The sequence below is a fragment of the Gallinula chloropus genome (assembly GCF_964237585.1).
Source record: "Gallinula chloropus genome assembly, chromosome: 1".
Classification (NCBI taxonomy): Eukaryota; Metazoa; Chordata; class Aves; order Gruiformes; family Rallidae; genus Gallinula; species Gallinula chloropus.
This window is the reverse complement of record NC_140085.1, coordinates 66,901,586-66,923,497: the sequence shown is the minus strand read 5'-3', so window position 1 is coordinate 66,923,497 and position 21,912 is coordinate 66,901,586. Positions and strand designations below refer to the sequence as shown.

At 50.7% G+C, this 21,912-nt stretch overlaps 2 protein-coding genes across 4 annotated transcripts in view; both read right to left on the bottom strand.

Moving 5' to 3' along the window:
* The window catches only part of LOC311205151 (C-type lectin domain family 2 member B-like), a 39,983-nt gene extending 38,494 nt beyond the window's left edge, over positions 1-1,489 (bottom strand). For all 3 annotated transcript variants that reach the window (XR_014618141.1, XM_084279455.1, XM_084279453.1), the window contains exon 1: positions 62-1,489. The gene's annotated coding sequence lies outside the window, so the exon portion shown is untranslated. The remainder of the gene's footprint in view (positions 1-61) is intronic.
* Positions 1,490-9,683: 8,194 nt separating this feature from the next.
* Positions 9,684-21,140, bottom strand: LOC311205148 (uncharacterized protein). Its single transcript, XM_084279447.1, has 9 exons — positions 20,772-21,140; positions 19,272-19,456; positions 18,539-18,642; positions 18,265-18,404; positions 17,602-17,795; positions 12,964-13,047; positions 12,103-12,287; positions 11,371-11,474; positions 9,684-10,458 (listed from the first exon to the last, which is right to left on the bottom strand). Exons 1-6 carry the CDS (start codon positions 20,821-20,823, stop codon positions 12,982-12,984), a joined length of 741 nt encoding a protein of 246 aa, XP_084135573.1. The 5' UTR covers positions 20,824-21,140; the 3' UTR covers positions 9,684-10,458; positions 11,371-11,474; positions 12,103-12,287; positions 12,964-12,981.
* Positions 21,141-21,912: the final 772 nt, after the last annotated feature.

Here is a 21,912-nt window from a genome sequence, read left to right as displayed (position 1 = left end):
AATACTCTGCAAATTTCTATGGCTAATTACTTTTTTTTTTTTAAAGGATTTAAACACTTACCAAGCAGAAAACACACAATCAAAGTAGCAGCAGCAAGGACTCCAGCAACAGTTCGCCAAAGCCAGATATTTGAGCACAGACTTGGAAAAAAACACCAAATGAATTTAAAAAAAAACCCAACCAGCTGACAGGGGAATGGAGTCCAGGACTTGGGAAGCTGTTCCCTCCCCAAAAAAGTCACTCTCTGGGGGAGAGCAGGCCAGCAACAGAGCTGAAGAAGACCAGGAAGTGTGTGACATGCAGCTTGGCATCACAACACTCTGTAGCGACCAACAACTCTGACTGGCTCTCAAATTTACTTACATCATTCAGAACTTCACCCAATAGCCAGGGAGTTCCCTGTGCTCCAGCGGGATGGAAAAAGGAATGAGCATGGAACAAACGAGGGTGAAGGCACCGAGGCCGAGGTTGACCTGATGCCCAAACGTGGCACGGGTAAGAGAAGACAACCCACCAACTCCAGAGCCCAGAACTGCTCCTGAGCAATGTCCAGCTTTGTCCCACAGCGACAGCTTTCCAGAGCCACCTTCGCTCCGCACCTGCCTTCCAGAAGCCAGCGGTGAGCTGGTTCGGAGGTGGGTGGGCTCCCGGGACACCGCCGGGCCGCTGCCGCCGCGCCCAGACCCGCCGCTCCGTTCCCAGCCGGCCGGAGCAAATGGCGCCCAGGGCTCGGGACCGCCCGGCGACCGCCCCAGCCGCCGATGGAGCACCGGCTCTTGGCCCCTCTGTCCGGCGGGGTCTCCTGGCTCCCCGCCCGGCTGCGGACACGGCAGCCCCGCTACGTCTCCCCCCGGGCCCTCTCCTTTCGCCCCTTCACCTTTGCAGGTCCTTGTCCCTCGATCCGGGCGTTCCATGGCTCCAGGCTCGGGAGCGGCGGCTCATCCGGGAGAGATGATGACGGGACCGGAATTGCCGGCGCGCAGGACCCGGAGAGGATGGAATGGCGGCGGTGTCGGGTGGGTGGGATGCGCTTCTCCCGATTTCTCCGCGCATCCTTCTCCGCGCATCGCCCTGTGATGCCGAATGGAAACGGTTTCAGAACTTGCCTTGCCCCAGATCTCTCCGTGATTCTCCAACAACAGCAAATGTCGGGACCTCCGGCAAGCCCGCAGCTGGCTCTGCACAGGTCACTCCCGCGGGCATCTCTGGAGGCGGCTGGGGTGCTGAGGAGACCCCTCGGGAAAGGGAAAGGGGTTTTTTGCAGGTAAAAAAATGCCCCCCGTAAAATGAGCCAACAGCTCGGCTTGTGTGCAATGCTCCCCCTGTGCTGCCCCCCAAAGCCTCCTGCCCTCAGCTCGCCTCTGTGCCGCAGGAATCCTGCCAGTAAGTAGGGAAGAAAACATCGTGAGATTTGCTCTTTGCTTGCTACTCCTGAAGTTTGATCTTCATTAGTTGTCTGTTCATCTCTACAGCAAGACATTTCTTCATTAATAGCAGTAATATTTTACCATTCCAGCACCTGTTACTCTGTAGAGGTGATACATTTCCAGGGTGATGCTGAGAGGTTCCTACAATTCCCAGAGTAAAACTGTTAGGCTGGAAAGGCAGCACTGGCTTATCTTGAAGTCTCCAAGATTTCTGTTGTGCAACGTGCATTGGGATGCACCTGGAGTTGGAGCGACCCCCGTGCACCCAGCACTGCCATGAGGAATGCCTGCTGAATGAAACTCCCAAATTGGCATCACAGGACCTCCAGCCAGCACTGAGGGATTCTCAGGGAGAACCTGCAATCCCCACAGTGAAGAGCTCCAAGTAAGAGCCAATGTAAGTTTAAGGTGTTCCTTTCATACTGGTGTGCTGGCCATGCACCCATCAGATGAAGAGAAAGCTGCAGAGGGTTGGGCTGTAGACACAAATCAGGAGAGATTTGAGTCCTGAGTTATTCTCTCAGACAAAAGGCTGGAAAACTCCTGAGTGAAAGAGGATTCAAGCCCCCAACTTGGTGATAAAGGGGTTAGAGTCCCCAGCTTGTTTAATTGTCTTAATCAGTCTCTGAATTCTGGTTTGGTTATCAGAACTACAAATTTTGGGGGTTGTGTGTGCAGATGAGAGAGTTGTTTCATTATTTACACTTAATGTGGCGGGGGGAGGTGTGTGGAATTTTCTAAGGGAGGCATCCAGAAAAAGTCACCTTTGGGTTGTATCTTAATACACTGGACACAGATTGACAGAGCCCCAGGTGAGGGGAAAACTTCATGAAGTACTGTAATCACTGATGGCTGTTATATAAACTGGCTAATGAGGAAAATCTGTGTACTTACTGTAAAAAGGAAGAGTACTGGAAGTGAGTGTCCCCTCCAAAAGCAGAGTGCCTCCCCGAACCATTGGGGTTGATGAAGCTTGGAAAACAATGGGGATTCAACAGTTCTCAGATATGCCTGAATGCCACGTGCCACTTTTAGGATGGGACCTGTTGAGGAAATGAGAAGTTCTGTTATTAACCCCTGAATCTAAAGCTGTCAAGACACGAGTCTCCATGTTGCAGGAACAAGCCAAGGCCAGCAAAGGCATTCCTGAGGAGGTGCAAAATGCTTTAACACCCATGGTATGCACTTGTAGAGTTGGGGGTAGATCCAGAAGAGCAGAACTAGTTAAAATTATCCTTAAACATGTAAAAAACCCTGAAAAGCTAAATTCCCAAAGTAAAATAGTTACGCTGGATAGGCAGCATTTGCTTACCTTTAAGTTTCCGTGTTTTCGACAATGAAAGAAAAGAGGAAGGAAGAAGGTAGCAGAAGTCAGGGTGAGTGGCTTGTGGGACATCAGGCCTCACTAGCAAGTCATTTTGAACATTAGCAAACCTAGTCTCCTTTAGAAAGTAATTAACAGAAATGTCAGCAGATTGTAAGTGGGGTGGACAACAGGGTGTGACCGCGCACGAGCTGCGCGTGGGGCCCGGGGGACCCACCGCCCCACACACACGGGGAGGCTGCCTATTCTATAGAATCATGGAATGGGTTCATTTGAAAGGGACCTTAAAGATCACCTAGTTCCAACCCCCTACCGTGGGCAGGGACACCCTCCACTACACCAGGTTGCCCAAACTCCATCCAACCTGGCCTTCAACACTGCCAGGGAGGGGCAGCCACAGCTTCTCTGGGCAACCTGTGCCAGGGACTCACAACTCACATTAGCAATTTCTATCTAATATGTAATGGAAAGCTACCCTCTTTCAGATTAAGAGCACTACCCCTTGTTCTATCACTACATGCCCTTGCAATAAATCCCTGTATGGCTTTCAAATGTAAAGCTTTTTATCTGTGGATGTACAGATAAAGAGAGGTCACTGCTCCAGAGGTTTGCAACAATCTACATCAAACACAGCAAAGAATGACAGCAGGCAACAGAAACTGCATTTGCCATGGGTTAATATTACACTGCTCCTGCAATGATCTGTCTTTCATTAGACCCAGTAAACTAAAGAATGAGATAAGTATTTGCTGTCAGAATGGACACATTGGCATTTCTGCACTGACACAATAATGTTTATAGCTGCAAATTGTTCTCTGGGTGACTTTTTGTTTTAACTCCTCCTTTCAGTAACATCAATTTAAGAAAAACATCCCATATTGGAGCGATAACAGAAGGGTACAGTGAATATCCCTCTCCAGACCATGTAGGTGCCACAGAGCATCTCTTCAAGTCAAAATGTCAGATTTTTATTTCCCTTTGGTAAAACACCTTCCTGCAGGAAATCTGAAGAACAGCTCCAAATCCAGGTGGTCCCCTGGCTTGGATTAGACAAAACTCTGGAGTTTCCTTCTAGGCAAAGTGGTAGTCATGAAAAAGGAGATAACTGTTGTGTTGGGTCCCAGTGTGAACTGTTTATATTTGATCCTCTTGTGTGAAGACAAAGTTGACTCCCCTCCTGTTTGTATGCTCCATTCAGGTATCAGTTAGGTAATAGTAAGGAAAAAATAAACCACTCCTCCTTAGTAAAGGCTTCTGGAGCTTTAGTTTCATTGCTGGTATTATTCATGTTAATTAGCACATACCTAATTCCATACATTCCTAACAGTAATCAGGTGCCTAAATATCTCCAAGACTCAGGCTCCACTTGCACTTGGCCCATCCTACAACAGCAGAAAGGATTGGAATTACCAAGAAGGTCAAGACTCTGCTCATCCCCAAAACTCTTTGTGCATGTGAGTGCCTGGGCACTGGCTGGGCACCAGGCAGCGGCCGCTCGCTGTCAGTGAGCCGGGGAGAGGGTGCGAGGGGGGACGGGACGCAGGGGTTCCATGTTTTAGATACTGAAATGAAAGGGGAAGGGGAAGGAAGAAGGCGGCAGAGTTCACAGTTGTGGGACATGAGGCCTCACTAGCGACTCACTTTGAACATTATAAAATGAGTCTCCTTTAGAAAATAATTAACAGAAGTGTCAGCAGATTGGAAACGGGGTGGGGGACGACGACGGGACCGGTCCCGGCCGCTCCTGAGCCGCGTGTGTAGCCCGGGGGGCCCGGCAACCGCCAGCGAGCGCCTGGGGGAGGCACCGGGGGACCCGCCGCCCCCACACACGGGGAGGCTGCCCTCCGCCTGCGCCTGCCCGACACACACAGGGAGGCTGCCGCCTCCCTCCACACAAGCCGCTTCCCTCCGCTTTAGTCCTGCTCTGCAGCCCGACCTTCCCCTCGGCTTCGGCGAGGGCCGCATGCGGGACCCCGGCCCGAGCCAGCACCCCAGCAGCACCCTACCTGCTCTCGGCGCTGCGGCCGGAGCGTCTCTCGATGCTGAGCGCCGCTGCCGCCGGCCCCCGAGCACGAAACGAGCCGCCCCGGCCCCTCCGGCTGCAGGCGCGGCCTCTCGCTCCTTCCCTCTGCTGCGGTTCTCCTCCGATCCGCTAAGGGACCGGCTGGAGCTGTCAGGATCTGCCGACAAGCGGGACGGGCTGTATCGGGGCCGAAGGCAGACGCGCTGCTCAAAGCGTTGGGGCGGCTCGCCCGGCTGGGCGGGGCCTGGCTCCCAGCAGCGGGCGGGACGGGACGGGACGGGACGGGCTGGAGCTGGAGGAGTAACCGGGGAGCCGGGGGACCGGCTGCCGCGGGGCACTGCCCCTCATCCCCAGGGCGGCACCGTGTAGAAGAATTGCAGGAGTTACTGTGATCTCACTCCTAATGTCGATCACCTTAAGTGAGCGCATTTACTTGCTGTACTTGTGTCCTGGTTCTGGCCAGGCCAGAGTCAGCCTCCCCAAGCAGCCAGCACAGGGGAGCTGAGTCAGCCTGGGCTCTTCCCACACCACCTGCCATCACTCCCCAAAAGAGGGGCTGCTTGGGCAGGGAGAGTCGGAATGTGGCTCGGGCATTGGTATGGTTGAAGGAGCCTTGCTGCCGGGCTCTGTACTATTCAGGTCAGTAAGGTACTCTGTGTTAGCCCTGGGTGTGTGTGTATCTGGCCATTATTGTGCTACATTCACAGCGATTTTTGTCAGTGAACTGTCCTTATCCCAACCCGTGGAGGCTCTGTCTGTCTCTCCTGTGGGAATGAGCAAGCAGCATGTGGTGCTCAGCCACTGCCTGGGGCTGAACCACCTCAGTCCTTTTTGTTGCCCAATGTTGTGAACTGAAAGGGACTGAGGTGGTCTGGCCCTGGCTAGACGCCAAATGCCCACCAAAGCTGCTCTATCACTCCCCTTTTCAGCCAGAAAGGGGAGAGATCCTATGTTGAGAGTCTTAGGGTTTGAGATAAGGACAGAGAGGGATCACTCAGCAACTAGTGTCATGATTCTACAGGAAATAAAGAAAACTAATTTATTACAACTACACACCCAGTGAACCAGAGTTGGGTAATGAGAAGTGCAGCCAGGTCTTAAAGCACCTTCCCCCCACCCCTCCCTTCTTAGCAGACTTCATTCATTATTTTATTCTATGTGGTCCCACCCAGGGGACACAGTCCCCCACAAACTTCTCCAGTGAGAGCCCTTTCTATCGGGGAGTCATCTCCTCACCACTTGCCTCAGCGTGGCTCCCTTCCATGGGGTGCTGAGCTTTGGGCCCAGACTGCTCCGGCCTGGTCCCCCCCACAGTCACAAGTCCCCTGGCAAACCAGCTGTGGCATGGGTCGGCCTCTCCACGGGCCGTAGATGGTCTCTGCTCCCCGTCATTATCTAAGGGCTACAAGGGGACACCCACTCTACCATGGTCTTCTCCATGGGCTGGAGGGGAATCTCTCTCTCCAGCACCTGGAGCACCTCATTCTTCCCCCCCACCTCCTCCTTCCCTGGTCTTGGTGTCTACACAGCTTCTTACATCTTCCCACTCCATTCTCTGGTGTCAAAATGTGTCTGCCTGAGGTTTTCTCTCTCCTAAATGTGATTCCCAGAGGTGCTGTGACCATTGCCAATTGGCTCGGCCTTGGTCAGCAGCAACTCTGGCCTTGAATTGGACGATGTTTAGTCTCTGAGGCCTACAGAGAGCTTCTATCTCCTTCTTGCAGCAGCCATCTCTGCAGCCCCTCCTTCTCCATTAGCAGAGGGGTGGCCATCAGGGACAGGAGGTGATTGTCCCCCTCCATTCTGCCCTCGTGAGACCCCATCTGGAGTGCTGAGTCCAGACCTGGGGCCTCAAATACAAGAAAGATGTAGAACTGTTGGAGAGGGTTCAGAGGAGCCATGAAGATGGTCAGGGGGCTGGAGCACCTCCCCTATGAAAAGAGGCTGAAGGAGCTGGGCTTGTTCAGCCTGGAGAAGAGAAGGCTGTGGGGGGACCTCACTGCAGCCTTCCAGTACCTGAAGGGAGCAGAGAAACAGGAGGGGTGATCCTTGTCGTCCCTTCCAACCCAGACCATTCTATGATTTTAAATACATAATGACAAGTAAGTAACATTCTCTTCATTTCTTAGTTTGAACAAAAGAATGAATCGATAAAGACTTTCTTTTATTCAACCTCCAAACAGGAAACTCCTTGTGGGGCCTCAGACCTCCCAGAGTTCGGGTTTAGACAGTCCCAGCTGAGTTTCAGATTGGGAATAGGAGAGACAGGAAAACAGAATGACCTCACCCACCACACAATCCTTGTCAGGACTGGAAGTGTGAAAACTGGGAAGCTGGGGGTATTTTAGGTGTGTGACCTGGATTTGATAGAGACACAAGGTAACTGATATCCAAGGAATTACGTGAGGTAAGAGTCAAGGCAACCTGTGCTGTGTCAGGCTCTTGTGTTCCCACTCGACGTACGTCCTTGTACCGAAACACCGTTCTCCTGGTGATACAGTGACCCCCTGTACTAACTGACCCTTTTGGGATGAGATATGGTATTTTTAGGGACGTGTGGGTGTTTTTAATGACGAGGTGGGGAAGGGTCAGTAACACTCGGCCTGACTGCCAACTACATAGCTGGGACCTCACTGGCCATTAGTAATGGATCCAGGGTTTCCTTTAGTATCTAATCTAATTAAATTTAGCAGTAAAACATCAGTCACTGGGGAGGAGGGGATAAGTCCACCATGGCACATTCTGTGTTGCAGTTCATATCTGTTTGTACAAAAGGCTGTAAACTCATAATCACTGAAAGCCTCTCACAGCCATATGCCATTTTACTCTGGGATTTGTCTAGAACTTTCCAATGTCTCGAATCCAAATAAAAGACTTCTGGATTGGGCTGTGCAGGAATGGAAACAAGTTCTTCTGAGTGAATGGAGAGCCATTTGAGACAAGATTATGAGTTTTCTTTTCAATATACTAAGCAGCAAGACACTCTAGCCTTTATTTTCTCTCCAAGTAGAACAGTTATCCTGTTACACATGCCACTGGAAATAAACTGACATATCTTTGCAAATGAGGGCTGTCACATGGCTGACTGTAGTCAGGGCATCCTAACACTAAGTGAGGTGCCCAGGACCTCCATGGAAGGACACTGGCCCAGGGGATTGAGTCCTGGAAGGCATCCCTTTTGCCCCTTCTGCATCCCAGAGATCGGCTTTCTTTGCAGCCACATCCTGGGTAGTCTGCAGAGGCTCAGTGAAATTGGTAGGAACAGGTGGCCAGGCCCCAGTCTGAACTGGAAGAGAACCACTGCCATGGGTCCTGCTGGGACCCTCTCTCTCTGAACTCTGGAGAATGGTGCCTTTTGTGCTCACAAAACATTGTAGACTGTGAAGTACAATCACATGAGGTACATCTCTGTGGGGATCAGGGCTGCTAGCCTCAGTAGAAGGTACATCAAAGCATCACCATGCACGTGAATACTGATCCTTCATGGTCTTCAGTACCTCTTCTAAGTTCTGCTCTAATTTGTATTTTTCCCTTGGCTTGTTAGGTTTCCCATCAATACATCCAATGACAGAGACTGTGTCCATATGGATCCAACCTTCACCTCTTCCAGAAGGTGCTCCCCCCTCAGGCACTCGCTTTGCACCATTGGATTGTTTAATGCCAAGATAAGATCTTAATAGCCCCTGGCTGTGCAAATACAGAGGCTTCCTCCATGAGAAGAACACTGGAAATCCTTGCTGGAGGAGGAACACAGGGGCAAGAGGTGCTGTTCAGAGAATCCTATCCAAACTTCTCCCAGGAAAAGCCATAGAGGGAGGAACAGAGACTGCACAGGAAGGTTGTAATTGTTTAAGAAGTGTCAGTGCCAAGAGGAAACACTGACACACCAGCCCTGGCAAAGAAAAAACGTTGCTGCTTGGTAATACAGTTTCATTGTTGAAACTGCTGAAGGACCTGACAATGGAAACTTTCCTTGAGAACTCTTCACAAATGCAAAACCAATTTCTTCAGGGCAGCTTGTCAAGCCCTGGCACAGCGTTCAAGGCCAGGCTGGATGAGGCTCTGGGCACCCTGGTCTAGTGGAGGGTGTAAACCAAGAAGGCAGATAATGGGTACATCTTCTTGCAAATGGCACTGGTGTTACAGGTCATGTAGGGTGGCCTCATGGGGTCTCACAAGAATAGAGCAGCAGGATCACCTCCCTCAACCTCTGCCCATGCTCTTCTTGATGCAGCCCAGGACATGGTTGGCCTCCTGAGCTGCTAGCACACACTGCTGGCTCATGTTGAGCTTGACATTAAGCAGCACCCCCAAAATCCTTCTCCTCCTGAGGCTATTCTCAAGCCATTCCCTGTCCAGCCTGTATTAGTTCTTGGGATTGTGCCGGCCCCAGTGCAGGACCTTGCACTTGGCCTTGCTGAACTTCATGAGGTTGGCATGGGCCCACCTCTCAAGCCTGTCCAGGTCTCTCTGGATGGCATCCCTTCCCTCTAGGGTGTCAATCTCACCACACAGCTTGGTGTCCTGGGCAAACAGCTGAGGGTACACTTGATCCCACTCTCCCTGTCACCGACAAAGACATTGAATTCTGCTGGTCCCAATACTGTACCCTGAGGAACACAAATCATCTCCTGTCTCCATTAGACTTTGAGCCATTGACTGCAACTCTGGCACACATGTACAGTATGTCTTCAGCACCTGAGACTGAATACTTGTTCCAGAAAACCAAGCTGAAGCAGTGTCTGTGTGCCAATATCACTGACCAGCAAGCCAGTTGCTTGTTCTGCCTGAAAGCCTTTGACCTCAAGTCAAACCTTGTCTTTAACCATAAGAAGTATCCCATCCCTGAAACCTGCCAACATGAGGAAAGCCTTTGATAAACAGAAAAGATCTTAGTTCAGCCTAAACAAACACAAACCAAAACCTGTAGCTTTACACAAGAGGAATTTATTCAAGGCAGTTCTTGGTTAACTTTTTGGTTCAGAATTCCCGAGGGAACATCCAAAATTAGACATCATACCAACCTGCACAACATTTGAGACAGAGAAGACAGGTTCTGACCTCATATACATCAGTGCAAAGCAGGGATAAGCTTAGTGCAATCGGCTGTGGAAGTACAAGAGTGTGAAGCTGGTATCACTGGCACCTGCCTATTACTATTCCCAGCTCCCTGTTGTACCCCATCTGCTGGAGAATTCTGCCACACAGCACAACTCTCAGAAGCTCCTGTGGGCGCCTCACACTCACCTGGGGATGGAGAAGCTGAGGGGCTGCGCTTACCGGCCTTGGGAAGCTTCAGCAGAGGGGCAGCAAATGGTGGCAGCTCTCATGTCCCTGCCTGCCACACCTGTCAGCTGCAAACATGACCTTCCCTGATCAGTGAATACCACACTCTCTTTCCAGCAGCAGGAGGGGTTTTACACAGAAAAAAACACTGCTTCCATGGGATACAAACACCCAACCCTGAACATAGCCCTCTCTCCTAGGACACCTCCAGAGATAGGACATCTGTCCAAAGGGGCTTTATAATGGACACATCTCAGCTGCCCCTATCAAATTAAGATCCAAGTCATCCCTTCAGGGAAGGCGGATACAGATCCAACGCCTGTGGTCAGAGCACGCTGATGTAGACACAGCGAAGGCACCCAAGTAGGCACAGTCGGAGAGACCCTGTATCGGGAACCTGACAAAATACAGGAAGAAAACAGGGATTACTGGATAATTTCTACCAGTGACCCAAGTATTTTAGCTTGCTGTAAAACAAAGCTTTTGCTGGAGCAGTTTCCAGTTGACTTTGGCCCCTTCAGATACGGCAGTTGCAGCTGCTAAGAGCAAGGGAGTGATCAGTGGTGTTAGAAAAGCCTGTTGAGCTCATGAGTGTTACACCAATCTCTGTCACTATGAACGGTCCATACCAGACATCCTACAAAACCAGGAGGAGAGAGAAAAGACAGCTCATGGTATATCCTGCCTAGAATTACCAGGGTGATAAATGCTCTGGAAAGCAAGGCAATGGGAACTGCTGTTTAATGGGCCTGATGCAGAGCTGCTGAACACTACCCATTTTCTAAGATAAATAGGGGTGAAATCTGGGTTGGCTGCAGGTCATGACAAACTCACTAAAGCAGGTATGATTTTTCTTATCAAGCTGCTTAACCCCCCTGAATTAATCCCCCCTACCTGTAACTTCATTCTGTTTCATCTTTCTAAAAATGTGTGCACAGTTGACAGATATTGGGTACTTCAGACAGGAGAGCACAAGGAATCACACTGGAAACTGAGAAACCTGAAGATCTGAAAAGTGACTGAAACATCTATACCATGTCATGAACAATATGCAGAAATTAAGGTAGATAGATGATATATCAACATTATTATCTTCATGTGCTGACGTACCAACAAATCCTTCTTGAGTCAGGGCCTTCTCTACATTGATGCCAATGGAATCAGACCAGTAACAACTGCAAAGGGTGAATTTTCAAACTCATATTTCCGAATGACAGGGAAGAAAAAGAATCCCTCTAGAAGTAACATTGTGCTGTAAACCCCAATTGCACAGTTGATTAAGTAGGTCAGAAAATCACAAGGCACTTACAGGTTCACATTCAAGGCAGTGCCATTCTCCCAGTAGTAGCTTTCCCCTCTCTTCCGCAATCCAATCCAGCAGTTACTTATTTGCAAAAGCTTGGCTAAAGAATGCTAAAAGAGAGACAAAAAGCATGTTTGTCAACATGAGGTCTCAAAATGATAAGCAAATTCCTCTTGCAACTTTGGAGGAAGACTAGCTTATCATTCTGCTATCTACAACATTGTCACCAATGGGCTGTGTCTGTCTGTATGTTTAATCATCTCTAGTGTGCAGCTGGGTCTACATAGGCTGGTACATGCAGGTGTTTCCTGAATTTCAGACTGGCATATGGGAGCTCCTCCCCCGCCCAATTATTATTTCAGTATTTTAAATTTCATAAACTCATAGAACAGTTTGAGTTGGAAGGGACCTCAAAGCCCATCTAGTTCCAACCACCTTCCCATGCAACAGTGTTCACCTTGATAGATGCCTTCAATATAAGTATTTATAACTGTGGCCAGTGCCAAACTCAGCTCAGATAAGCCTCTGGGACTTCTTAAAACACCAACTGCAAAACCTGAGGTTTGAGATTTGCAAGAAGAGGAGGCATGCAGCTTTCTGCAAGCCCTGACTCCTCTCGGTCTTCACATCACTGTTCAAACCATTCAGCTTAAGATGCTGGAAGAACACACTGGTTCATGGAGAAGCTCCCTAGAAGTGAGATGGGGTGAATCCAGGATGCCCCTTTTGTTCCCTTACCAGTTCCTGATGATTTTCAATCACCAGAAGGGAAGCATTGTGCTGAGAGCAGAACCTCTGACTGGAGCTCCAGTCATCTTCAACCTCTGAGATGTAGTAGCATTTGCCCTGGAAATGCAGCCAACCTGACAGACAGGGTTCCAGGGAAGGACAGACAGGAACATCTTTGGCTGAAGAAGGTCTTGCTGTGAAAAGACAAAAAGACATTCCACATATTTTTTCCAAAGGGAAAATGTTCCTGGAGCTCTTTTAGCTTGCCTTCTCCCTGCATCGTCTAAAATCATCACAGTCTAACCACGGCATTATTACTGCTGCACAGCAGAAATAACTACTGTAAACTCCTTACACACTCTGGCTGCTGCACGCTTGTGGCTGCTGACACACCTTTACAGTGGTGAACAGGGGGGGTTGGTAGATGGAGCTGAGAGGGTGATGATAACGTATCCTCCAAGGACTCTTGTACAGCTGCAATGTTTCTGGGGAGTATAGTTTCTGCAAGCACTGCTCCCTTGCAGCTGAATTAATAGCTTGCTTTATTATACTGACATTTTTGGAAGGACAACAAATGGGTTGCAAAGAAAAATCTTCCGTTTGCTATTTGTTTTCTTGACCTTGGATTAAGACCAACCATGCAGTTATAAACTTGAATGCCAAGACTAAAATGAGCCCCCTCGAACCCCACTAACTAGTGGAGTCACTGCTCCAGTACTTGTCAACAACCATGGCATCTCATGAGGCATCTGTTCAACCTGGAGGTAAAGTAAGTTCTGAAGGAAACTTTTCAGGGACTTCTGACAACCTAAAACTCCAGCTATTTCTAAGGCCAACTGCATTTTCTCTCTAAAAGATTTAAACACTTACCAAGCAGAATACACAGCATCAAAATGCTAACAGCAGTAACGACTCCAGCAACAGCTCGCCAACACCAGATATTTGAGCACAGACCTGAAAAAAAAACCACCTGATGAATTAAAATAAAACCCAAAACACAAACACAACCAGGTGACACGGTCCAGGACTTGGGAAGCTGTTCCCTCCCCAAAAAAGTCACACTCTGGGGGAGAGCAGGCCAGCAACAGAGCTGAAGAAGACTAGGAAGTGTGTGACATGCAGCTTGGCATCACAACACTCTGTAGCTACCAAGAACTCTGACTTGCTCTCAAATTTACTTACATCATTCAGAACTTCACCCAATAGCCAGGTAGCTGCCTGTGCTCCAGCGGGATGGAAAAAGGAATGAGCATGGAACAAACGAGGGTGAAGGCACCGAGGCCGAGGTTGACCTGATGCCCAAACGTGGCACGGGTAAGAGAAGACAACCCACCAACTCCAGAGCCCAGAACTGCTCCTGAGCAATGTCCAGCTTTGTCCCACAGTGACAGCTTTCCAGAGCCACCTTCGCTTCGCACCTGCCTTCCAGAGTCTGGAAGACACCTTGCACATGAAGATGGTCTCCTCTCTCTGCCCTAGCCAGGTAAATGGGAGGGACCCAAACCCCAAGGGTGCCTGGAAGACAGTCCCAACTCATCGTTGTAGGCACTCCCCCTGCCTACCTTCCCCACTCTCCCAGGTTTCCCTAAGCAACAGGTTCGGGGCCCTGGTAGTTGAGGAGAAGTTATATGAGGAGGTGAATGGAGCCTCTGTGCCTCAGAGAAAGCGGAAGCCTAGAGTGAGGTGACCATCCGCACGCCTTGAGACCGCCTCTGTTAGGCAAGAGAGAAAGGTACTTGTAGTAGGGGATTCCCTTCTTAGAGGGACAGAAGGGCCTATATGTAGACCAGATCCTACACGCAGGGAGGTGTGTTGCCTCCCTGGAGCCCAGATAAGGGACATCACCAGAAGGCTACCAGGGCTGGTAAGATCCACTGACTATTTTCCATTACTGATAGTTCCAGCAGGCAGGGACGCGATCACAAAGTGCAGCCTGCAAGCTGTCAAAAGGGAATTCCTGGACGTGGGGTGCTTAGTTGAGGGGGGAGGAGCCCAAATAATATTCTCTTCTATCCCCACTTGTGGGAGGAGGGGCTCAGAGCAGGACAAGAGAACCCACGAGTTGAATGTGTGGCTGACAGGCTGGTGATGGCAGAAGAACTTCGGGTTTTTTGATCAGGGGATGATGTACTCTGCTCCTGGCATGATGACTGCTGAGGGGGCTCACCTGTCCCATAAAGGAAAGCGGATCCTTGCCCAGGAGATGGCAGGGCTCATCGATCAGGCTTTAAACCAGTTAGGAAGGGGGAAGGGGATACCACGAAGGCTGCTAGGGTTAGGCAAGTACTTCAGGAGTCACAGCGGGAGCTGATGGTGGAAAAAGGTAAATACCAAAAGCGCAGTGGTGGACTTGGGGACGTTTTTCCACGTGGCAGTAGTGAAAATTCTGTGGATTGCCCTGATTACTCCTCAGTGGAGCCACTTTTGACAGTCCCCTGTCAGAAATCTCACTGTGGACTGTTGAGGGTACCTACATCTGCTGCCCCACTAAAATGCCTTCACACAAATGCACGTAGCATGGGCAACAAACAAGAAGAATTAGAGATCTTTGTGTGGTCGCAGGGCCAGGATCTCATTGCAATCACAGAGACGTGGTGGGACAGCCTGGACGACTGGCACGCTGTCATGGATGGCTACGTGCTTTTTAGGAAAGATGGGCTAGGGAGGAGAGGTGGAGGAGTTGCTCTTTATGTGAGAGAGCAGCTGGAATGTATTGAGCTCCACCTGGGAAAGGATGAACAATCTGTTGAGTGCTTGTGGGTTAAAACAAAGGGGCAAACTGCTACGTGTGACATTGTTGTGGGAGTGTGCTATAGGCCCCCTGATCGAGAGGGGCAGGATGATAGTGCATTCTATAAGCAGTTGGAAACAGCCTCCAGATCCAGGGCACTGATCCTTATGGGGGACTTCAACTATCCAGATATTTGCTGGGCAAGCAGCACGGCCAGTCGTATGCAGTCCAGACAAATTCTGCGGTGTGTTGAAGACAATTTCCTGCTACAGATGGTGCAGGAGCCTACACGGGGAGGGCGGGTGCTGGACCTTGTTTTTACCAACAAGGACGGGCTCGTTAGGGAAGTGAAGGTTGGGGGCAGCTTAGGACAAAGCGACCATGAAATGGTTGAATTCAAGATCCTGGGTGGAAGCAGCAAGCCAAAAAGTAGGATAGCTACCCTGAATTTTGGAAGAGCTAACTTTGATCTCCTCCGCTACTTAATAGGGGCTATCCCATGGGCTACGCTGTTTGAAGGAATGGGAGCCTGTGAGAGCTGGCTGTTATTCAAACAGTGCTTCTTCCAAGCACAGGAACCATGCATCCCTTTGAGCAAGAAATCAGGAAAGAGAGGCAGAAGACCTGCATGGATGAACACAGAGCTATTGAGTAAACTCAAAGAGAAGCAGAAGATCTATGAATTATGAAAAAAGGGTCTGAGCACCTGGGGAGAATACAGGAATGTGGTCAGGGCCTGAAGGGATGCAACTAGGAAGGCTAAAGCCCTCTTGGAAACGAAGCTGGCAAGGGACATAAAGGATAATAAAAAGGGTTTCTTTAGATACGTGAATAGTAAGAGGATGACCAGGGATAATGTAGGACCCTTGCTGAATGAGGAGGGTGTCCTGGTAACAGGGGATGCTGAGAAGGTGGAGATACTGAATGCTGCCTTTGCTTCGGTCTTCACTTCAAAGGCCCCTCAGGACCCACAGATCCTGTATGAAAGTTGGAGTGTTGGGGAAACGAAGAATTTCCCTGTGGCTGAGGTAGGGGAGGTCCAGGAGCGGCTCAAAGGGATTAATGCACACAAATCCATGGGCCCTGATGGGTTTCATCCACGTTTGCTGAGGGAGCTGGCGGAGGTGATTGCTGAGCCGCTCTCTATCGTCTTCAACAGGTCTTGGAAGACAGGAGAAGTGCCTGAAGACTGGAGGATAGCCAATGTCACTCCAGTCTTTAAAAAGGGCAAGAAAGAGGAACCTAGTAACTATAGACCAGTCAGCCTCACCTCTGTCCCAGGGAAGGTAATGGAACAGCTTGTTCTGGATGCCATCTCTAAGCAATTGGAAGAGAAGAAGGTCATGAGGAGTAGTCAGTATGGATTCACGAAGGGGAAATCGTGCCTGACCAATCTCATAGCCTTCTATGATCTCATAACAGGCTGGGTAGATGGAGGGAGAGCAGTGGATGTCATCTACCTTGACTTCAGCAGGGCCTTTGATACTGTCTCCCATGACACCCTGATAGCAAAGCTGAGAAAGCATGGGATAGATGAGTGGACGGTGAGGTGGGTTGAGAATTGGCTGTTGGACCGAGCCCAGAGGGTTGTGATTCGAGGAGCAGAATCTGACTGGACACCTGTGACTAGCGGTGTTCCCCAGGGCTCGGTGTTGGGTCCAATTCTGTTTAATATCTTCATTGACAACCTTGATGAGGGAAGAGCATCCACCCTCAGCCTGTATGCCAATGATACAAAGCTGGGAGGAGTGGCTGACACGCAGGAACACTGCGCTGCCATCCAGCGAGACCTGGACAGGCTGGAGAGCTGGGCAGGGAGAAACCAGGTGAAGTTCAACAAAAGCAAGTGTAAAGTCTTGCACCTGGGAAGGAACAACCATTTGTATAAGTACAGGCTGGGGGATGACCTGCTGGAGAAGAGTTCAGTGGAGAAGGACCTGGGGGTCAAAGGAGGTGATCCTCCCCCTCTACTCTGCCCTGGTCAGGCCCCACCTGGAGTATTGTGTCCAGTTCTGGGCTCCTTGGTTTAAAAAGGACAGGGATCTCCTGGAGAGAGTCCAAAGAAGGGCCACGAAGATGATTAGGGGCCTGGAACATCTCCCCTATGAGGATAGGCTGAGTAAGCTGAGAATCTTCAGCCTTGAGAAGAGAAGACTAAGGGGGGACCTAATTAAAGTTTATAATTATCTTAAGCAGGGGATGCAGGGGGAAAGGGCCAGCCCCTTTTCAGAGGTCTGTGGGGATAGGACAAGGGGCAATGGCTGCAAGTTGGAGCACAGGAAGTTCTGCACCAACATGTGGAAGAACTTTTTCACAGTGAGGGTGACAGAGCCCTGGGACAGGCTGCCCAGGGGGGTGGTGGAGTCTCCTTCTCTGGAGATACTCAAGACCCGTCTGGACGCCTCTCTGAGTGATATGTCCTAGGGAGCTGCTTTAGCAGAGGGGATGGACCTGATCATCTCTTGAGGACCCTTCCAACCCCTACAATTCTGTGATTCTCTGATTCTATGAAGCCAGCGGTGAGCTGGTTCGGAGGTGGGTGGGCTCCCGGGACACCGCCGGGCCGCTACCGCCGCGCCCAGACCCCCAACTCCATTCCTGGCCGGCCGGAGCAAATGGCGCCCAGGGCTCGGGACCGCCCAGCGACCGCCCCAGCCGCCGACGGAGCGCCGGCTCTCGGCCCCTCTGTCCGGCGGGGTCTCCTGGCTCCCCGCCCGGCTGCGGACACGGCAGCCCCGCTACGTCTCCCCCCGGGCCCTCTCCTTTCGCCCCTTCACCTTTGCAGGTCCTTGTCCCTCGATCCGGGCGTTCCATGGCTCCAGGCTCGGGAGCGGCGGCTCATCCGGGAGAGATGATGACGGGACCGGAATTGCCGGCGCGCAGGACCCGGAGAGGATGGAATGGCGGCGGTGTCGGGTGGGTGGGATGCGCTTCTCCCGATTTCTCCGCGCATCCTTCTCCGCGCATCGCCCTGTGATGCCGAATGGAAACGGTTTCAGAACTTGCCTTGCCCCAGATCTCTCCCTGATTCTCCAACAACAGCAAATGTCGGGACCTCCGGCAAGCCCGCAGCTCGCTCTGCACAGGTCACTCCCGCGGGCATCTCTGGAGGCGGCTGGGGTGCTGAGGAGACCCCTCGGGAAACGGAAAGGGTTTTTTTGCAGGTAAAAAAAATTATTTACACTTAATATGGCCGGGGGAGGTGTGTGGAATTGTCTAAGGGAGGCACCCAGAAAAAGTATGGGAAGTAGGGAGAAATAGCCAGCCCTTTTTCAGTGGTCTGTGGAGACAGGAGAAGGGGCAATGGCTGCAAGTTGGAGCACAGGAAGTTCCGCACCAACATGCGGAAGAACTTTTTCACAGTGAGGGTGACAGAGCCCTGGGACAGGCTCCCCAGGGGGGTCGTGGAATCTCCTTCTCTGGAAATATTCAAGACCCACTTGGACGCCTCTCTGAGTGATATGTCCTAGGGAGCTGCTTTAGCAGGGGGGTTGGACCCGATGATCTCTCGAGGTCCCTTCCAGCCCCTACAATTCTATGATTCTCTGCATTGATGCTGATGGAGTCAGACCAGTAACAACTGCAAAGGGTGAATTTTCAAACTCATATTTCCGAATGACAGGGAAGAAAAAGAATCCCTCTAGAAGTAACATTGTGCTGTAAACCCCAATTGCACAGTTGCTTAAGTAGGTCAGAAAATCACAAAGCACTTACAGGTTCACATTCAAGGCAGTGCCATTCTCCCAGTAGAAGCTTCCACCTCTCTTCCGCAATCCAATCCAGCAGTTTCCTATTTGCAAAAGCTTGGCTAAAGAATGCTAAAAGAGAGAGAGAAAAAGCATGTTTGTCACCTTGAGGTCTCAAAATGATAAGCAAATTGCTCTTGCAACTTTTGAGGAAGACTAGCTTATCATTCTGTTATCTACAACATTGGCACCAATGGGCTGTGTCTGTCTGTATGTTTAATAATCTCTAGTATGCAGCTGGGTCTAAATAGGCTGGTACATGCAGGTGTTCCCTGAATTTCAGATTGGCACATGGGAGCTCCTCCCCTGCCCAATTATTATTTCAGTATTTTAAATGTCATGAATTCATAGAATGATTTGAGTTGGAAGGGACCTCAAAGCCCATCTAGTTCCAACCACCTTCCCATGCAACAGTGTTCACCTTGACAGATGCCTTCAATATGAGTATTTATAACTGTGGCCAGTGCCAAACTCAGCTCAGATAAGCCTCTGGGACTTTATAAAACACCAACTGCAAACCTGATGTTTGAGATTTGCAAGGAGAGGAGGCATGCAGCTTTCTGCAAGCCCTGACTCCTCTCGGTCTTCACATCAGTGTTCAAACCATTCAGCTTAAGATGCTGGAAGAACACACTGGTTCATGGTGAAGCTCCCTAGAAGTGAGATGGGGTGAATCCAGGATGCCCCTTTTGTTCCCTTACCAGTTCCTGATGATTGTCAATCACCAGAAGGGAAGCATTGTGCTGAGAGCAGAACCTCTGACTGGAGCTCCAGTCATCTTCAACCTCTGAGATGTAGTCGCATTTGCCCTGGAAATGCAGCCAACCTGAGTGACAGGGTTCCAGGGAAGGACAGACAGGAGCATCTTTGGCTGAAGAAGGTCTTGCTGTGAAACGATAAAAAAAACATTCCACATTTTTTCCAACGGGAAAAGGTTCCTGGAGCTCTTTTAGCTTGCCTTCTGACTGAATCATCTAAAGTCATCACAGTCTAACCATGGCATTATTACTGCTGCACAGCAGAAATATCTATTGTAAACTCCTTACACACTCTGGCTGCTGCATGCTTGTGGCTGCTGACACACCTTTACAGTGGTGAACAGGGGGGGTTGGTAGAAGGAGCTGACAGGGTGATGATAACATATCCTCCAAGGACTCTTGTACAGCTTCAATGTTTCTGGGGAGTATAGTTTCTGCAAGCACTGCTCCCTTGCAGCTGAATTAATAGCTTGCTTTATTATACTGACACTTTTGGAAGGACAACAGATGGGTTGCAAAGAAAAATCTTCCATTTGCTAATCCTAGTTCAAGAAAACAATTAAGACAACCTAATACTCTGCAAATTTCTATGGCTAATTACTTTTTTTTTTTTAAAGGATTTAAACACTTACCAAGCAGAAAACACACAATCAAAGTAGCAGCAGCAAGGACTCCAGCAACAGTTCGCCAAAGCCAGATATTTGAGCACAGACTTGGAAAAAAACACCAAATGAATTTAAAAAAAAACCCAACCAGCTGACAGGGGAATGGAGTCCAGGACTTGGGAAGCTGTTCCCCCTGCCCCCAAAAAAGTCACTCTCTGGGGGAGAGCAGGCCAGCAACAGAGCTGAAGAAGACCAGGAAGTGTGTGACATGCAGCTTGGCATCACAACACTCTGTAGCGACCAACAACTCTGACTGGCTCTCAAATTTACTTACATCATTCAGAACTTCACCCAATAGCCAGGGAGTTCCCTGTGCTCCAGCGGGATGGAAAAAGGAATGAGCATGGAACAAACGAGGGTGAAGGCACCGAGGCCGAGGTTGACCTGATGCCCAAACGTGGCACGGGTAAGAGAAGACAACCCACCAACTCCAGAGCCCAGAACTGCTCCTGAGCAATGTCCAGCTTTGTCCCACAGCGACAGCTTTCCAGAGCCACCTTCGCTCCGCACCTGCCTTCCAGAAGCCAGCGGTGAGCTGGTTCGGAGGTGGGTGGGCTCCCGGGACACCGCCGGGCCGCTGCCGCCGCGCCCAGACCCGCCGCTCCGTTCCCAGCCGGCCGGAGCAAATGGCGCCCAGGGCTCGGGACCGCCCGGCGACCGCCCCAGCCGCCGATGGAGCACCGGCTCTTGGCCCCTCTGTCCGGCGGGGTCTCCTGGCTCCCCGCCCGGCTGCGGACACGGCAGCCCCGCTACGTCTCCCCCCGCCCCGGGCCCTCACCTTTCGCCCCTTCACCTTTGCAGGTCCTTGTCCCTCGATCCGGGCGTTCCATGGCTCCAGGCTCGGCAGCGGCGGCTCATCCGGGAGAGATGATGACGGGACCGGAATTGCCGGCGCGCAGGACCCGGAGAGGATGGAATGGCGGCGGTGTCGGGTGGGTGGGATGCGCTTCTCCCGATTTCTCCGCGCATCCTTCTCCGCGCATCGCCCTGTGATGCCGAATGGAAACGGTTTCAGAACTTGCCTTGCCCCAGATCTCTCCGTGATTCTCCAACAACAGCAAATGTCGGGACCTCCGGCAAGCCCGCAGCTGGCTCTGCACAGGTCACTCCCGCGGGCATCTCTGGAGGCGGCTGGGGTGCTGAGGAGACCCCTCGGGAAAGGGAAAGGGGTTTTTTGCAGGTAAAAAAAGGCCCCCCGTAAAACGAGCCAACAGCTCGGCTTGTGTGCAATGCTCCCCCTGTGCCGCCCCCCTGCCCTCAGCTCGCCTCTGTGCTGCAGGAATCCTGCCAGTAAGTAGGGAAGAAAATATCGTGAGATTTGCTCTTTGCTTGCTGCTCCTGAAGTTTGTTCTTCATTAGTTGTCTGTTCATCTCTACAGCAAGACATTTCTTCATTAATAGCAGTAATATTTTACCATTCCAGCGCCTGTTACTCTGTAGAGCTGATACATTTCCAGGGTGATGCTGAGAGGTTCCTACAATTCCCAGAGTAAAACTGTTAGGCTGGAAAGGCAGCACTGGCTTATCTTGAAGTTTCCAACATTTCTGGTGTGCAACGTGCATTGGGATGCACCTGGAGTTGGAGCGGCCCCCGTGCACCCAGCACTGCCATGAGGAATGCCTGCTGAATGAAACTCCCAAATTGGCATCACAGGACCTCCAGCCAGCACTGAGGGATTCTCAGGGAGAACCTGCAATCCCCACAGTGAAGAGCTCCAAGTAAGAGCCAATGTAAGTTTAAGATGTGCCTTTCATACTGGTGTGCTGGCCATGCACCCATCAGATGAAGAGAAAGCTGCAGAGGGTTGGGCTGTAGACGCAAATCAGGAGAGATTTGAGTCCTGAGTTATTCTCTCAGACAAAAGGCTGGAAAACTCCTGAGTGAAAGAGGATTCAAGCCCCCAACTTGGTGATAAAGG

Bases quoted from the DNA above. Each gene is read 5' to 3' on its own strand.
- LOC311205148 (XM_084279447.1), bottom strand. From the start codon at position 20,823: ATGGAACGCCCGGATCGAGGGACAAGGACCTGCAAAGGTGAAGGGGCG. The intron at 18,643-19,271 runs GTAAGGGAACAA...TCTCTCTTTTAG, and splicing joins TTGACAATCATCAGGAACTG to CATTCTTTAGCCAAGCTTTT. The intron at 18,405-18,538 runs GTAAGTGCTTTG...CACCCTTTGCAG, and splicing joins ACTGCCTTGAATGTGAACCT to TTGTTACTGGTCTGACTCCA.